General features: G+C 40.2%; 3 protein-coding genes across 3 annotated transcripts in view; all 3 read right to left on the minus strand.

Moving 5' to 3' along the window:
- Nucleotides 1–2,031, minus strand: part of mapk8ip1b (mitogen-activated protein kinase 8 interacting protein 1b) — a 55,890-nt gene extending 53,859 nt beyond the window's left edge. The window contains exon 1 of the mRNA XM_030722466.1: nt 1,955–2,031. Coding sequence (XP_030578326.1) covers nt 1,955–2,031 — 77 coding nt within the window. The remainder of the gene's footprint in view (nt 1–1,954) is intronic.
- A 1,444-nt stretch (nt 2,032–3,475) lies between these two features.
- On the minus strand, nt 3,476–10,160 carry LOC115778308 (malignant fibrous histiocytoma-amplified sequence 1). The gene is made up of 10 exons (XM_030726377.1): nt 10,119–10,160; nt 8,699–9,572; nt 7,097–7,394; nt 6,774–6,960; nt 6,484–6,677; nt 5,647–6,146; nt 5,004–5,161; nt 4,745–4,919; nt 3,638–3,705; nt 3,476–3,548 (listed from the first exon to the last, which is right to left on the minus strand). Exons 1-10 carry the CDS (start codon nt 10,132–10,134, stop codon nt 3,532–3,534), a joined length of 2,487 nt encoding a protein of 828 aa, XP_030582237.1. The 5' UTR covers nt 10,135–10,160; the 3' UTR covers nt 3,476–3,531.
- A 2,644-nt stretch (nt 10,161–12,804) lies between these two features.
- Nucleotides 12,805–15,709, minus strand: LOC115778314 (guanylyl cyclase-activating protein 2-like). Its single transcript, XM_030726387.1, has 4 exons — nt 15,451–15,709; nt 15,209–15,358; nt 14,337–14,445; nt 12,805–14,211 (listed from the first exon to the last, which is right to left on the minus strand). The coding sequence occupies exons 1-4, from the start codon at nt 15,646–15,648 to the stop codon at nt 14,084–14,086; spliced, it is 585 nt and encodes a 194-aa protein (XP_030582247.1). The 5' UTR covers nt 15,649–15,709; the 3' UTR covers nt 12,805–14,083.
- Nucleotides 15,710–17,081: the final 1,372 nt, after the last annotated feature.

Consider the following 17,081-nt stretch of genomic DNA (forward strand, 5'->3'; position numbering starts at 1 on the left):
AGTTTGTTGTATAAAATTGAATGGATGTTTCAGCCTTTCTGTGTAATCTATTCTTTATGTCCAACACAAAACTCATACAACTCATAACTCTCCTGCAACACAGCCTGAACACCGCAGGTTCCCCATGGGCCGCATTTAAAAAGCGAATTAAATGACGGACTGAATAGAATTTGAAGTGAGCGGTTAATGTAGAGTTGGCCTCTTAACTGCAGCGGGTTAGGCAGAGACGTAGGATTTGACCATAGCGTGCGCAGGCAGGGAGGTGACAGAGAAAAACATGACAACATATGGCTGCTCTGGGACCGAGCCAGCGCAGAGATTGTGGATTATCTGGCTTCTTTTCTCTAGTCAGTCACAACTCCCAAATACCAATCAGTACAATTCAGTCCCCAATAACACATGTTGAAGCGTGCAACTCCTGGTTTAAGGCCAGGAATGATTATTTGCAGACAACAGGCCATTAAATGCTTCTGTAATCTGAATTATTGACTTGTTTTGGTGCTGTCATTTTCATTTGCTGCCTGCTTATTTTTTTTTTTACACGATTATCTGTTGTCAATAAAGGGCCAAACTGAGGTGTCGTATCTATTGCTTATTTTTCTGATGGTTAAGACACAGACTCTGCCGGGGTGAGTGTCATGCCACTGTCATGAAAAACTGGTCAAAGACAGCTGATGGTTGTTTTCAGCTCAGCTAATGAGACAAGGACAGACTGGGCCCGAGGCTGGGCGTATGCAGGGGTGTATGTGTGTGTGTGTGTGTGTGTGTCTGTTGCTGTCTCACTGGAGAATATTGATCACAGGCCTCCATCCTCACAATAATGCCACTGAAGTAATGCCACAGCTCCTCTTGAGGCAATGCTGTGATGGTCTCTGAGCCTGTGAGACACTCAGCAGCATGGCGCTAATCTCTCACAATGCTCAACTCCACAGGTTGAATCGGCCCTGACTGGTCACCTGACTAACCTATGGCTTAGGTTTTTACACAGCTGATGTCCACGTGTCCAGTGCATAGAGGACGATTCTTCAGACTGCTTTTTTCAGTCTGAGGAATCAACCCAAGGACCAAAACCAAACCTAAATTATTGTAAGAATTTTATTAATTTAATGAGTACATTAGCTACATGCTCTGTAGCCTAAACCCAGTGTAAAAGGACTCACTGAAAACTCAATGAAAAAGACAAGGAAACCGTATTGTGGCAAATAATGTTGTTGCTGCTGTTTTTGGTATTTTTTACATCGTCGTATCCAAATAAGTAAATAAATGAACACAAACTTTGGTCCAATTCAGGCCAAAGTATATTTTTAAGTATTCCCACTAGGTCTCAAAGTTTTCTGGACGTAGCCTAATCTAAAACCACACAAATCAGATCACGATGAGGGACGGCTCTGATAACTCATCAACAGTATTCTGTTGGAGGTATGTGTTTTAGTCCCAGTCTATGCTGAGTATTGCTAAAATCCAAAGCATGACACTAAATCACTGACGGGTTTCAGGGATACAGAGTTTTAGCAGTAAATCAAGCTCAAAATGATGCGTATGATGGAGACTTGGGCTGCGTCGTAAAAGCGTACTAAAGCAAGGGACAAATATATATTTAAGCATTCACTACAGGCAAGTATCCTTCTACTGTGTGTTTGGCTGAAGCAGATTAGCAAAAAAAGAAAGAAAAGTGGAGCATATTTAAAACATGTTTCCAGCACATCGCTCGCCCTCCGGGAGCAGACACGCCCAAACACAAAACATGCGACTCAACAACACACTGCAAGTCGGAACGCAGGAAAGCCCAGCGGAGCCAGACACTGTTGCTGCTGCTGCTGCAGCGGCTCCGATCAGCCAGCATCAGCACCTCCGAGTCTGCAGAACCGCAGTGGCTCATCGCTCATTCACAGCCTCCAGCCCGGCGGGTAGTCTGGCAGCTCGGTCGCTCCCTCCCTTCCTCCGTGGCTCTTACCTGAAGCTGGCCGGGGACTTCACCTGGACGTTGCGGCCAGACGGCGGGGTGGCTTTCCTCTTCTCTCTGTCCGCCATGCCGCCCCCTTCTCATTTCTCCGCTCCGCTGTGCAGCTGCCCGGGAAAGACACCTGAGAGAGGTCCGGCGATGCCGCGATAGGGTGCTGCCTTCGAAGACTGTGGGAAAAATGGCAACTGCCTAAAGTTGGCCAAGAATAAGCAATACTGCTAAATCCCCAACATTTATTTGATAATGATGTGATGGAGACTGTGGCACGATCTTTAGCATTTTCAAATCATATTTTATTTTATTCTATTTTGTTTACAGTTTAAATATATACTGACATTATTCCAGTACCCAGTGAAGAGTTTCCCCCTTCAATCTGCAAAATACAAGACATTTAACCTTCAGAAAGACTCTATTTGTGTTATGCATCATTTTAAATATACATTTCTCCATTTTCTCCCATGTATCATCTTTGGTAACCTCAGAAATCTTTAAAAAGAAAAAAAAACCTATTAACTTTACTGAGGTGAGCAATAAAGCTGCACAGCAGACTGTTGAACTGAGTAAATGCTGACAAAGGTGCTGTGTATTTAAAGTTCTGACCTTCTCGTTTTCAGACAGGCACAGTAACAGTTGAGATGTAAATGATTCCTAAAAAAAAAAAATCACCCAAAATGTGAAGCTGAGGAGGGTCTTAAACATATGCATAAATATTGCTGAAACACATTTGTGGTGTGAAAATCCAGAAGTGGATAAACTAGATTTCAGACATTCTAATTGGCTCTTAAGACATTCGTACCCATGCAAACACAAAAAAAGGAAAGGAGATAAAATCACTGCTACAGTATATGACTTTTAACTCATATAAATAAAATATAAAACTCAGAATAACATTTCAATACCCTGTGAGTTTTTTTTAAATTCAAACACATGGGTGGGTGAAGATTAAAATTTTGTTTGTTCTTCTTTAATGACCCAATTGGACTTATGAAATTAACTAAAAAAAGAAAAAAAAAAGAAACTAACTGTAACATAATGTCTAATACAACTTTGGAAACCCAAAGTTGTATTAGACATCACAAAGATTAACCAAGAGTTTTTCTCAGTTCATGATAATGTGACATGTATTTCTTTATAGGACAGCAAAATAAATCACCATCAAACATGGACAAAATTTGGTTACTGTATGTAATTAATAACACGCAGTTTCTTAGGGCCTTCTTCTGTGACATTTACGAGTAGACCCTGAAGGCAGCATTAGCTGGCACATTGGAGAAATACAGGGGTGGAAACCAGATAGCAGTAGTGATTAAAAGAAATCAGTAGTAAAATCAGCCTCAGTCATGAAGGTCAGCTCATACTTGATGACATTTGTTGTCACAAATTTAAAAACGTATTTAAAAAGAAAACTCAATAAGAAAAAACAAAACAAACAAACCCAAAACTAACAAAAGATTTTTTTTTTTTTTTTATTATCAGAAATGCCTTTTCACAACAATCAGAACATTTGAATTGGTGTTGATGAAGTTGCAAAGTTGTGGTGCTGTTTGTTTCCTTTGAGGTTACATTCATCACTGTGAAGTGACAGCTGAAGTGAAAACATATTTGTAATTAATAAAAACAAAACAAAGCACATAACAATAATTTTCCCATTTACCTTTGGAGACATTCATTTACCTTTTGGAAAAATCAGTTCCGCCCGTCGTGTATGACCTCCCTGGCAAACTAATTTTTCCTCCTTTACGCTATAAAAACAAACAGATGACAAAATAAACAAATATAATGAAGCTGGAGGTGCGGAGAAACAAGTCAATCCTAGTTATATGTGCTATCTGATACCAGCTAATAGTAATATGTTTTAGCACGGACGCTTTCAAACTTTAGAAGAAGATAGAAAGTCAGAACACTGGAATTCATCTCATTGCTGAGAAGTGGAAATATATCAGAAAACTTACATAAGAAATTGCCTCAAGGAAATCAGAAACAAGCTACAGTTTCACTGTACATTTTGAAAAGGTGTCCTTTTTGATCATAACTACAAACAGAGTGTTTACAGGCGTGCAACCAATGCCTAGTGGAATGTGATTTCACTATAGCCGAGGACAACAAATGTTTCACATACCAAAAACTTATGCACATTCATATACAGAATCTATGTACATCAACAAGACATAACCCAAATGTTCTCTGTCTTGTCTTGCTCACTTATTATACAGCTAAGTCTTTGATTTTTTGAAAGCTAAATAAGGAAATATGGGCCAACCCACATCATTATTTTAATAGTGGTCAATAGCATTACTATTTGATGGTGTTTCTATGTTCTGTTTCTGTTCATCAAGATTGTGTTTCTTTTCTAATAAAAATTGTTTAGCCCATTGCGCTAACTCTGACTCCTGTAAAAAAACTAACTGGCAAACCGCCTCCTTAAATATACACAGTGCTTAAAAATGATCAGGCACATTTACAAACAGTATTGTTTTAAGACTGTTCTATATTTTACATAGACAATAAAGCTGTTATTATTTTGCTATTGCAGTAAACAAGCATAGGCTTTTGTCACAATCATCAGTACTGAACCTGTCATACAGTATATACACATTTAATAAATGTTTATATTGATCAGTCCGCAAGTAACTGCTGGAAATATCCTTAAAACTGTGGATACATGTTATTAAATCATAATCTGGGTTTCTGGAAGGCCATCGGGGACTTTCATTGACAAAAAAAAAGAGAAAGTTTTTAGCTGAGTGAATGACATTAAATCTTGAAGGACAAAACACGTACAGGTTGTAGAGGTCGGTGTTGTTCAGTTCCTGCCAGTCTCTCCAGGTAAAATAATGCAGACAGCCTCTCTCTGGACAGGGAGTGTGCACCTGCTGGGTCAGTCCTGGCCACTGCCTTGACAGCACAAAAATCTTTGACATCACTGCCAAGATCAGATCCCACATCTGCCAAAACTCTGAAAAAGGAATTGAGCCACTTGTACTGCAGCTGTGCAGCTCATTTGGTCTGAAAATAAAATAAATAATAAATTTCATTTTACCTTTATCCTTCTCAGGTCTCCGGCAGCGTACCTCTATGAATGAATCTCCATCTTTGTTCCTCTGTCTCACCAGAGTCAATCTGTTTCCACAGCAGAGGAGACACAGCTCCTTCCCCACCCAGTGAGTCGAGTAGAGAGAGCACGTCTTAATGACCAGTCTGATGGTTATGTATGGTAACCATCAGAGAGCAGACGATTTATGGTTCATGAAGATTTTAAGTGAAACGAGAATAAGAAAAAAAAACAAAGAAGAATTTAAGGTTGTAAATCAATGAAAACGTTGGAAACTGAAGAAATTTATGAAGAATGTGAGAGTCTGCTGCTATGTATCCAAAAAAAGAGACAACATATCTAATCTATATTGTGTGTGTGTGTGTGTGTAGGGGGGGCAGACCATTCAGAGAAAGGCAACCATTCATGCTCACATTTGACCAGTTTAGAATCACCAATAACCTTTCAGTCCTTTTCATTGGACTGTGAGAGTGAACCAGAGAGTAAACCACACACCCAAGAAGAGCATGAAAACCCCAAGGCCGAGTCATTAATGTAGGAGGTGGAAGTGCTGACTACTGCAACACCATGCTACAACTGAAAACATTATGAATTTCACAATTTTAATGATATACTAGCTTATAGGCACTACCTGTGGAAGAAGCCATGTGGAATCTCAGGAAGGAAGTACATGTGCACTCTGACATCATCTTGTTTGTTCTCACCCCATTTCTGACATACTGCGAGGTTGTCTTTCAGATAGATGGGGAAGAGGCAAGCTCCGTCAGGGTCTCTCTTAGACTCCTTGGCTGACTGCCAGTGCTTTTCCCCTGGGATGAACTCTGGTGCTTCGGGGTTCATGGGGCTTCTGACAAGCGTTGGGAGGCAAACCTCAAAGTGTTGCAGCAGGGTGAGAATTATGCCTTCCTCCCTCTTGGTTCCCACTACCTCTCTGAACAAGTCGTCGTCATCTTCGACCAGTTTCTCCAGCTCCCTCCGGACCAGGATGCGCAGAGCTGCATTGTGCAGGGTGCCTCTGCACCGCAAGTCCTCCACCCAGATGAACTTCTGTTTCATTAGAGCCCCTTCTCGCATGAGAAGGTCTCTGGAGATGGCCTCAACCTGCTGCACCAGATCATGTCTCACAATGGTCTGCAGTCACAGAAAAAAGTGAAGAGAATGAAAATGTGGTAATAGTAGTATAGTATAGTTTGTGAACTGTGTGGAAATTTTCAGGCAAAGGGATAAAAAGACTGTAGCTTCTTGTTTTGACATTGGCCAGGGCCAGCTTTCTGTCTTATCTAACCTAACTGGATTCTCATCCATGTATGTATAGTGGTATTTGTTTTAAAAATGAAAACTGGAAGTATCCCTACCAGGGATCTTTACATAAAGGCTTCCAAAGGAAACGTTGCTTCTTTGAAAGTGTGTAAGTAGAGTGTGTAATTGTAGGTCAGTTTCTTCTAATAGAAAACAAACAACCACTGACCTTGAACATGGAAATGAGGAACGAAGGATGGATAAATACTCTGTCACTTAGCATGTCAATGTCTTCATACCAAATGATCACCCCGATTCTGTGCAAATATCGCAAGAGGAATCGCAGTATGGAGTGGAGATGCTCTCTGCTTTGTGTTACATGGCTTAGAATCAAATCGCTAAGTTCTTCAAGTAGAATAATACCTGACAGAAAATAGATGCAGTTTTATTGCAATGTAAAAACAACTTGAGAATTTTCTATATAACTTTAATTGAAGTGCAAAATTAAACTGGACTTACCATGTTGAGGGATTTGTTCTAGTGTAGCAAGTATATGGATGGCTTGTTCCACTTCTTCATAACTTTGTGGTAAGATGCTCTCAGAACACAGGAAAACGCTCTCTGATTGGATACATTTCAAAATAAGACTTCTGAATCTTACAATATCCTCAGTCTTTGTGCAGTCAAGGGTTAGAAGATCCAGCACCTGAAGGGAGAGTGAAGGACGACTGTAAAAGGCTGTACTTGAAAGGCCAGAAAAGTTTGTACAGTAGGAAAATAATACCCCACAGAACCATCATGGTATTTAAAATAATACGATATATTTGGAAATCAATCAGTACCTTCAAATTGTAGTCTAAAAGGCAATCAAGCTCATCCACTTGGTCCATGTAGAGACAGGGGTCTGCGTTTTCTTCCAGATTTTTCTTCTGGTATTTTAAAACTATCTTTCTGTTTGCCAGCATTGTGTTAACCTTCTCCTCAATGTCCTTCTTCTTCTCCATGACCTCGTCCAGGTCTCTGCACTGATCACAGTGTGTTCCCACAAGCATCACCACCGCATCTGGCACACGTAACTGTATGTTGTTTATCCAGAACCAAATCTGGTCTTTGAAAGAATGTGGGTCTGTGATGCTGTAACTGATAGAAAATCCAAATCATTATTGCCTCATTTTAAAATTCTGCAAAGATAATCCAGTGAGCAGAAGAGTGGCAGAAATTTGACTCTACATACACACACATACATTAAGCACACACTCATTTTTTTTAAAGTAATATTGTCCAGCTATACTATTGGTGTGTGAGGGTGCTGAGTCCCAGTGGTACTTACTGCTAATGTCAGAATGCTGCTGTTCCATAGCTGACACACTGATTTAGTATTGGACATAAAGTTGGTTAACTAGCACCAAACTTGTGGTTCAGGGAGATATCAGTAGGATACCAGGTATTTGGTCATAAACCCAATATAAAATTATAAAATATAAAATTGACGGGAAGGGTATTTTGCAGGCTATGAGTATAACACCTGGCAGCCTTGTGAAGATCAAATAAATCCGCTGCTATTGTCATCTTCATGGTGACAACAGGAACATAGAAAACAGCACTTTCAAATATGCTGTTAACATTGCAAAAAGCGTGTATTTTAACCCCAAAATATTATGTTTTCTTGTCTCTAATCAAGACATTTTGCTGCCTAAAATTAACCTTGAGTCAAAATGAAAATAGTGTGAAACTTAAATGAAAGTGAAGTCCCTGATGAGAGTCAAACCCCAGTCTCCTAAACTAAAGTCAGGTGTGTTTGGCCCACCTGCTCCTTTATAAATAAATATCCAGAGTTATCCAGAAACAGCAAATAATTAGGTTTTGATAAAACTGCTGAACACTCCTCAACACATTAAATTATGTGACTGCTGCACGAAGACAACGGTCAAAAGGTCAGAAAACACTATCGGCCAATGCTGTACTGATTCGATGAACACATAAGACATCACAGTCAGTCAATTTAACCAGTTTAATGTGCAACAGTGGAAGCAAACTGATTTACATTGTTTTACATAGCCTAGTTGGTTTTATAAAAAATATTTTGCCCTCTATTATTAAGAGATGTCATTTTTTTTGTAATGCAATTAAAGTGTTAAACTGGAAAAATATATCTTTGTGTCTTTCTGGAAGAACAGCTTTTTTGGCAGAAAGATGGGTGACCTAGTATAAAGAGCAACAAAGTTCAGGATGTAACGGCTAACCAGGTCAGTGATTATACCCAGGAAATTACGGGTTGTATCCAATTTAAAAACCTTTTAAAACAAATTCTTCTAAACCTTTTTTCCATTTTCTATTGCCACTCAATGTGGAAAAAAGTTTAATATGGCGACATAAGAATTAAGGTATCTTGGTTATATAAGTTGACAAAGTAACCCTCAAAAAGGAAAGAATAAATTGCTCACCTGGCTAAATCAACTGTAAGAATAACAAGTGCTCTTGGTGTGATGAAGACATGATGTGTCAGATAGTACTCCTCCTGCCCCGCAAAGTCCCAGAGAAGGAAGCGGACATCTTGGATATACAGCTGAGTGATGTCAATTCCTTCAGTCCGGTCCTTCACTGCGACTGTCACAGGCTTCCCTTCCCTCAGGCTGCGGCAGAGTGTAGACTTCCCTGCCATGGAAGAGCCCAGGAACATTGTTTTCACTGTCCGGGCAGTGTGAGCATTGGGGTTCTCCTCCATTTGAAGGAAGTAGCTCTGAATGTCCATGACCCCTCCAGCACAGACTTCCTCTGGCGGACACCTCAGTGGGTTACCCATGGCCTTGAAGATGGTCAGTTCACAGCTACCTTTCTGGAAGAGCTGGGATGGTAGCTCTGTCAGGTGGTTCTTCTCAACCAAAAGCTCCCTCAGTTTTGTAAGACCAACTAGGGGTTCAATACTTTGCAGGTGGTTTTTGGAAAGCTCCAGGTAAGTGAGACTGGTACACTGGTTTATATCTGAAGGAAGCTTGGCCAGGCGATTGTTGCTGAGTTTTAGGAACTTTAAACTTCTAAGATGTGGGAAGATTCCCTCTGGAATTGACCTGATATTGTTCTGGTTCATGTAGAGAGTCTGTAATTTTTGCAAGCTGCAGATTTCCAGAGAAAACTCCAATATCTTGTTCCTGGACAGGTTAAGCTCTATGAGGTTGGTGAATCTCGAGATGCTGTTGACACGTTTCAGTTTGTTCCTCTGCAAATCCATACTTGTACACACACTAACTGGTGTCAGAAGGTGCTGAGGAACGGACTTCAGCTTTTGTCCTGACAGATCCCATACTTCCCAGCTGGTTGCTGTGTTATAAAAATAGGTTCACAATAGGTTTAACATCAGGGCACTGTTTCAAAATGCAGCTTTACTGACTTCCCTGGTGAACCTTGTAAATGTCAGTTGATGCTCTTTACTGTAGGGGTCTAGAAGCTGGATCTACCTAAAAGCACTGCAGCCACATCTTCCATCTCACACATGGTTGATGAAATTCATAACCTTTAACTTAAATTAGGTTTTCCTTGATGTGTAACTATAGTACTTGTGTATTGGGCTCTGAGGGGGTCACCTAACCTACAAATCATTACTGTGACTCAAAGCAACTTCTTTAGACTCAGACAAAACACAAAAACTAACATATGGTTCAGGCCATACACAAGGGTGCCAGGGACTCAGCTGAGTAGACATGAGCTGAAAACGGTAAAAGTGCCAGTACAGCACAAGACAACTTCTTGTTTTCTGCCTAACAAAAGTCTGACAATCCCATGAAAATGTCTCTCTTAACACAGACATGGACATTAGTTGTCACAGGCTACAACTGAAAACAGTACAATATACAGTAAGTTGCTTACCATTTACAGCAGCCATTTGCTTGTGAAATCTCCTGTGTCTTTGAGGGAGTGTGCATGTGTAGTGTTTTTTATCAGGAAATGTGCTGAACAGCTCTCAAGATTCTGCACACACACACACACACACACACACACACACACACACACACACACACACACACACACACACACACACACACACACACACACACACACACACACTTCCTCCCACTGATGAAACAGGAGGGAAGTGAACCGCAAAAACTTGGTTCCCATTTGAAAAGAAAAAAAAAGTTTGTTTGCTCAATGACAAGATGTTAGAAATGAACTGAGAATTTAAAGAATGACCTCAGTGCTTTTTTTGTCTCCTTACTTGTTAACAATGAGTCATTTAAACCTCTGCAGCAAGCCTTTATTACTTTAGATCCTTCAACACATGCTTTATTCTTCTTTCTGACCATACAGAGCACACCTTTGATCCCTAGACAACTAGATACTGTCGCCTTGCGTGTGACATGATCATTACACTCAGGTGGTTTGTAGAAGCGACCTCTGGTGGCTGTACACGAAAGGGCGCGTGACGAGTTTGTTTTTTCTCCTGGAAAAATGTGAAGAAATAAAGTAAATATGGATTTCACCAGGGTTCTGTTTTAGTAGCTGTGGGTCATCATAAAGTATGATTCTGTTTCCTTTAGAAAACAACAAACATTTTCTTTTTGCTTCATGCCACTGCGTGCACTGATAACAATCAGTCAAGAAATCTTAGAAACATCTGACTTTCAGTGTGTGTTGAGGCAGCAATGCTTATGCAACTGAACTGCCGAGTTGAGATTCTTTATTGTTAACGCAATCGCTGTAGTTACCATCATGTCCAAATACACAGCAAAGGAAACTGTTACTTGTTAATTTGGCAAATGAAACTATGAAAAAAAAGCTACGAATCCGCACGTTCACACTCTACCTCGCTGTCCATGGCAACATTATACTTCCTCTTTCAAAAACACATTTGTTTATCAACCTCAAGTATATGAAGTCAAATCAGGCAGTGTAGCATTTTTGTTGCTGTTTTATGTTTATATGACAAAATGTGATCACAGCAGAGCTTTACGTTTGTGCATTTTATAATGAAGATGGAGAGAACGTTTGGCTTTGTCTCTTAGAACACACAGACACATTATAGTGAATGACATGGAACAAAATGAAAGAGCACAATGTGTGCAGTGTGCTTTGTAAAATATTCCACAAGGTAAGTGTAGTCTCTGCACATATACCTACATAATGAAGAAAAATTACTGTCTTAGTTTTGTACATGGGCAGCAGGGTGGTGTGGTGGTTAGCACTACTGCCTCACAGTTACAATGACATCTAGAAAGTCTGGGTTTGATGCCACCTTGGCCCGGGCCTGTCTGTGTGGAGTTTGCATGTTCGAAAGGTCTGGACTCCCTGATAGATTTCCAGATGAAAATAAAACACCTTCATTTGTGTGTCAAGCCGCAAGCCCAGTGCTCTCACAAAAACAGGTTCTTCTGCAGTAAGGAAGCTCAAAAAGGCGTCAGTGTGTGTGTGTGTGTGTGTGTGTATCCACCAAATGGCAGAAGACATTTTGGTGATGAATTAGAGAGGCAAAAACAAAATGGTCTTTTCTGCTACATGAATTTGATGCCATGGTAGAAGCAGCAGACAGAGTTTTCATGGCTCTATGTTGGTTTTGTTTTAGTAATGTGTGCTGATTGAAGAAGCTCCAGGTCAAGCTCAGCTGAGCTGTCAGTAATAAACAAATATGGTGGCTCATTCTGAGTGTATTGCTTCAGGTGCTGTGAAGACAGGAGTGCTCTGTTCACTGGCTGCAGATGTCAGAGCTCATAGATTGAGCTCCCTTTGCAAGAACATTTATTCAGTAAAGTTACACCAGGGTTTTCAGGTATTTGAGATTTATTTTTGGTACTTAGATTTGGTGTCACCTTCTAATTAATTGTGTAGCACTGACTGGTTTACAGTATGTTTTTTTTCACTGTCCTGCTCCATGCAAGAGCTGTGGGCGGCGCCATCCCACTGATCAAACAGCCTGTGCTTTGTGGAGTGCTTTTGCGCACAGTAAAAACACACGTAACCTCATCTGCTACAATTTTGCATTTTTTACAGATTTGAAATATTAATACCACACAAACACCTTCAGTGTGTTTTGTAACTTAACTTCATCACAATGAAGACAGCCTGTGAAAAGCTGAATAAACAAAACTCAACAGTAATGACTGTTAACAAGATCTTAGAGTTAGTTTGTTACTTTGTTAGTTTATTACATCCTTTCATTCCTAACACACCACCCAGTCCATATCCGCATAGATATCCAGCATGATTTGTTCCCATAGAGATCTGATGTGTTTTCAAAGAATTTCCCATTCTTTTGAAATTCATTTGAAACAGTTCACCTCTAGGTGGCACCACCAACCTTTATTACAAAATCTAGTCACTAGACTAGATTGAGGGCTGTGTGAGGGCTGCAATCTAGTCACTAGATTTTGTAGTGGCTCTGAGCATTAGAGTAACTCAGTCAACTGGCAGTGAGTCTGTGGCATTAATGTGTTGTTCTTTATTGAGACTCTGAGAGTTCTTGAGGCTGGAAACAAATGTCTTATATTTAGATACTAGTATTTTGTATTTTTTTGTTACCATTAAAGCCACAGTTTTAGCATCAAGACCAGAAAAGAAAGAAAGAAAGATAGATTTTTAATAAAATAAACCACATTACTGTACAGTACTTGAATTGATGTGCACCTTTATGACACAGTTACTATCAAACCTTACTAGTAAATGAGTAATATTTCATTAAAAACAAATCAAAAATATAGAAAACAACACAATCATTTTGAAAAAAAAGAACATTAAAATGATTCAGTATTTACATATTTACACTATTAAACAAAGGCTGTTCTTGTGTTACTCAGTACATGTGCTCTTGTTGTTGCTTGAATGGTTTTCCATGATCCTTTGTAGGCAATCCAGGCGGTGCACAGGTAGGCAGTGCACAGTCCGATCCATGGTTGCAACTTGCAGCTTACAGGAACCATCCATGTGGATGTTACTTTTACACATACCACCTCCCTAAGCACTGAACATATACACCCTTTCATGGAACTTGTATTCCCTGATGGCTGTGGCCTCTTTCAGCAGGACGGTGCACCCTACCGCAAAACACAGATGGTTCAAGGGTCTATTGGAGTCCACGCCTTGATGGGTCACGGCTGTTTTGGCAGCAAAAGGTGGCCCAATGCAACATTAGGCAGGTGGTCATAATGTTATGCTTGATTGCTGTGTAACATAAAACAAATAAAAAACTGAATAATATTTACAACTGTGAAAAATACCCACATTTTTCACACTTGTTTTACTATTTTTTTGAGTACTACATATCAAGTGATGCAATACACAGAACGTCTTTCACAGTCTGAAACTGCACGTGATGATGAATTCTGAAAACTGAATTTCATTTTTAAGATTTGTCTATGTATTTATTAAGACCTTAGTTTAGATTACAATCATCAAGAATTTATAAAGAAAAAAAAAATAGCATACTATAATGGCACCACCAGTGAGGTTTTGGTCTCGACAGGTTTTGACACAGAACCAAAGCAAATGAGACAAAGAAGGTGAAGACAAGACCAGGTGATGGTAGAGGGGACTGAAGTCAGGCAACATGGTACAGAAGAAAGCAGGTGGACAAACAGCTTAATATACAGCTTTGAAGTTTGTTAATGCTGCAGTAAAGAAAGTGGGGCAGAAAGACAGAACTGTGTCTGATATACAACCCATTCTGCAATACCCCTACATAACCAGCAGGAGGAGCACTCATAGGCTAGACGTTGCTTAGAGATAAGATATTTTCCACATCACAGTGAGACCAAAAGTGATCCTAGTTCCATTCCTAAATAAGGACCCTGGATATAAGCCATGATTGTTCTCCCTGGGAAAAGCTGAGGTGCTTTGACACTTCAGAAATGTGCACTCTTTCTCCTTTGGTCCATCACCCATCTTGCAGGGTTCATGTCCAACTTCAGCATGTTGAGAAGCCAGGGGTCCTGCTGTGCACCTTTAATGAACTCTTCCTTGCTCACCTTACCTGTGAAACAAAAGGAACAACAAAACCAGACTCATCGTTTTACGTTTTCACTCGTTCCACTTTTGTCCTGTCTACACAATTGACATTCACTGCATTGTATTTATAACAACTAAAAAAATGCTCACCATCCCCATCAGTATCAACAGCTGCTAATATTCGATTAACAGCCTCATCAACTGTAATATAGGAATCATTCGTGTTCTCCTTGGAGATTCTCTTCAGTCGATAGATGCTCTAGATGTTGAAACAAAGTTGAGATTAAAAGTTAATCACACAGAATGATTATCTTTCTACTGTCTCTCAGTAAGGATGGAATTTATATATTTGCATTTTTACTAAAACATTGCATCTTAATTGTAAATCCAGAATTTATCAAATGTTTAACATGCTTTAAATATTATACATTATCTTTTGGAAAGGGGAAAAGATAACGTTATACCTTAGCAATTTTAGTACACTTTATGATCTCAAAAGTAATAATAATAATAATAATAATAACAACAAACAAATAAATCTCAATACTATAGTCAAGATTTGGATTTCAGCAAAATTAGAGACAAAGAAACTATATAATTCTGTTCATGGTCATTACATAAATGACAGCACAACCGAAGAAATATTTACTTTTCAATCATTGCATTTCTCATCAAACTGGACCCTCCACTGCTGATAGTTCATTCTCAAAGAGCACTTTAATTTTTTCCTCTTTCTCTAACATCATTTTCATTAGTGAAGTCCTGCAGTGCAACACACACAGGGAAGAGCCAAGGATAAAGTGCTTTTAAAACATTCTCAGACTCTCTAAAGCATCGAAGATGGATTCTGACTATTGGGAGTTTAGTAAGGGAGAACATGTCAAAGTCCACAGACTGTTCAGTATATCTCAACGCTATCCTAGATGAAGCTGTTAAGATAAATACACTGAGCTGCACCCTTTTGAACCAAAGTTGTCATTTTGTAAAAAGAAAATTAATTTTCTTCCACTTTTAGGACCTACATCAATTATTGACCGTAGTTCATTCCTGTCCACGTAGCCATTGCCGTCTTTGTCATACACCTTGAATGACCAACGTAGTTTGTGCTCCAGGTCCCCCCGGAAAACAAGATTCAGCGCTGCCACAAACTCAAGGAAGTCAATTGTATTGTCCTAAAAGATGGGTCAGATGAGAACAATTGGGTTAGAAGGTAACATTTTATAATGTACTGTAAGCTAGGCTGTAACACATTAAAGTCTCTCACCCCATTTTTATCAAAAGCTCGAAACATGTTCTCTGCGTACTCAGATGCTTCTCCTGTTGTAGCCACACCAAAGAAACGCTTGAACTCATGCAGAAAAAGTAATCCACTTGGGCATTCTATAACAAACCTCTTGTACATATCCTGAATCGCTTTAATGTCCATCTGCTCAGAGCTCTCTGTTTGCTGCGTCTGTCCCATGTCTGCCTTGTTATTCAGTCCATAAAACTGCGACCGTTCAGCACGACTTCCACAACGAGCTGCACAGACTTAAAATGGACATCTGACACTCTTAGGTGCTTTTTATAACCCTGTGGAATCACCAAGCCCTTTATGAGGCAGGTGATTAGTGGCCTTAGAATTACTGTGGTATTACATAGCTAGGGTTTCCTCTTGCTGAGTTAATTAGGTTTGTAGCTAATTGTGGGTCTAGGCCAGACTCAGAAGATTGATGAGCAACATTCCAACATTAATATGAATGCTATGCACACTCAAGTTGCCATATACTGGTATCTGTAATAAGAAAAAAAAATGAATGAGTGAATATTAGTTTGTTAGCAATGGATGGATGTTTAATAGCAAAGGACAAAGGACACATCATGTCTTCATTTCATATTTTGTATTAAGTTAATTTATAAATAAAAACAATTGCAAGATACTCTAAAGCTTGTGAAATTTGCTTCTGTGAGGCAAAAAAATAAGAGACCTCCCTGGTAAGGTCTATGCCAGGGGGCTGGAAAGGAGGGTCTGTCTGTTAGTTGAACCCCAGACTCAAGCTGAACAATGCGGTTTTCATCCCGGTTGTGGAACGCTGGACCAGTGCTTTATCCTCTCAAGGATATTTGAGTGGGTGTGGGAGTTTGCCCATCCAGTCTACATGAGCTTTGTGGACTCAGAGAATGCATTCGACCGTGTCCTTCTGGGTATCCTATGGGAGGTCCAGCAGGAGTATGGGGTGTCTGGCCCATTGTTGCGGGCCATTCAGTCGCTGTACAACCGCAGCGAAAAATGGGTTCGTATAGCCAGCAATAAGTAGGACTAGTTTCCTGTGGGTGTTGGACTTTGCCAGGGCCGCCCTTTGTCACCGATTCTGTTCAGAATTTTTATGGACAGAATTTCTAGGCATTGCCAAGTGGCAGAATGCTTCCACCTTGGTGGCCTCAGAAGCTCATCTCTGCTCTTTGCTGATGATGTTGTCTTGTTTGCTTCATCAGGTGGTGGCCTCCAGGTCGCAGTGGAACAGTTCGCAGTGGAGTGTGAAGCAGCTAGCATGAGAATCAGCTCCTCTAAATCTGAGGCCATGGTCCTCAGACAGAAAAGGGTGGAATGGCCTCTCCAGCTCCGGGATGAGTTCCTGCCCCAGGTGGAGTTTAAGTAATCGCCTTCTTGTTCACGTGTGATGGGAGAAGGGAATGGGAGATCGACAGCTGGATTGGGGCTGTGTCTGCAGTGATGCGGACGCTGCACCAGTCTGTCATGGTGAAGAGGAAGCTGAGCGTAAAAGCAAAATGCCAATCGCTCTACGTTCCTACCCTCACCTATGGTCACGAGCTTTGGGTAGTGAACGAAAGAATAAGATCATGAATACAAGCGGGAGAAACTAGCTTCCTCCGAATGGCTGGCCTCTCCCTTTG

The sequence above is a fragment of the Archocentrus centrarchus genome, chromosome 3 (genome assembly GCF_007364275.1).
Source record: "Archocentrus centrarchus isolate MPI-CPG fArcCen1 chromosome 3, fArcCen1, whole genome shotgun sequence".
In the NCBI taxonomy this organism is placed as follows: Eukaryota; Metazoa; Chordata; class Actinopteri; order Cichliformes; family Cichlidae; genus Archocentrus; species Archocentrus centrarchus.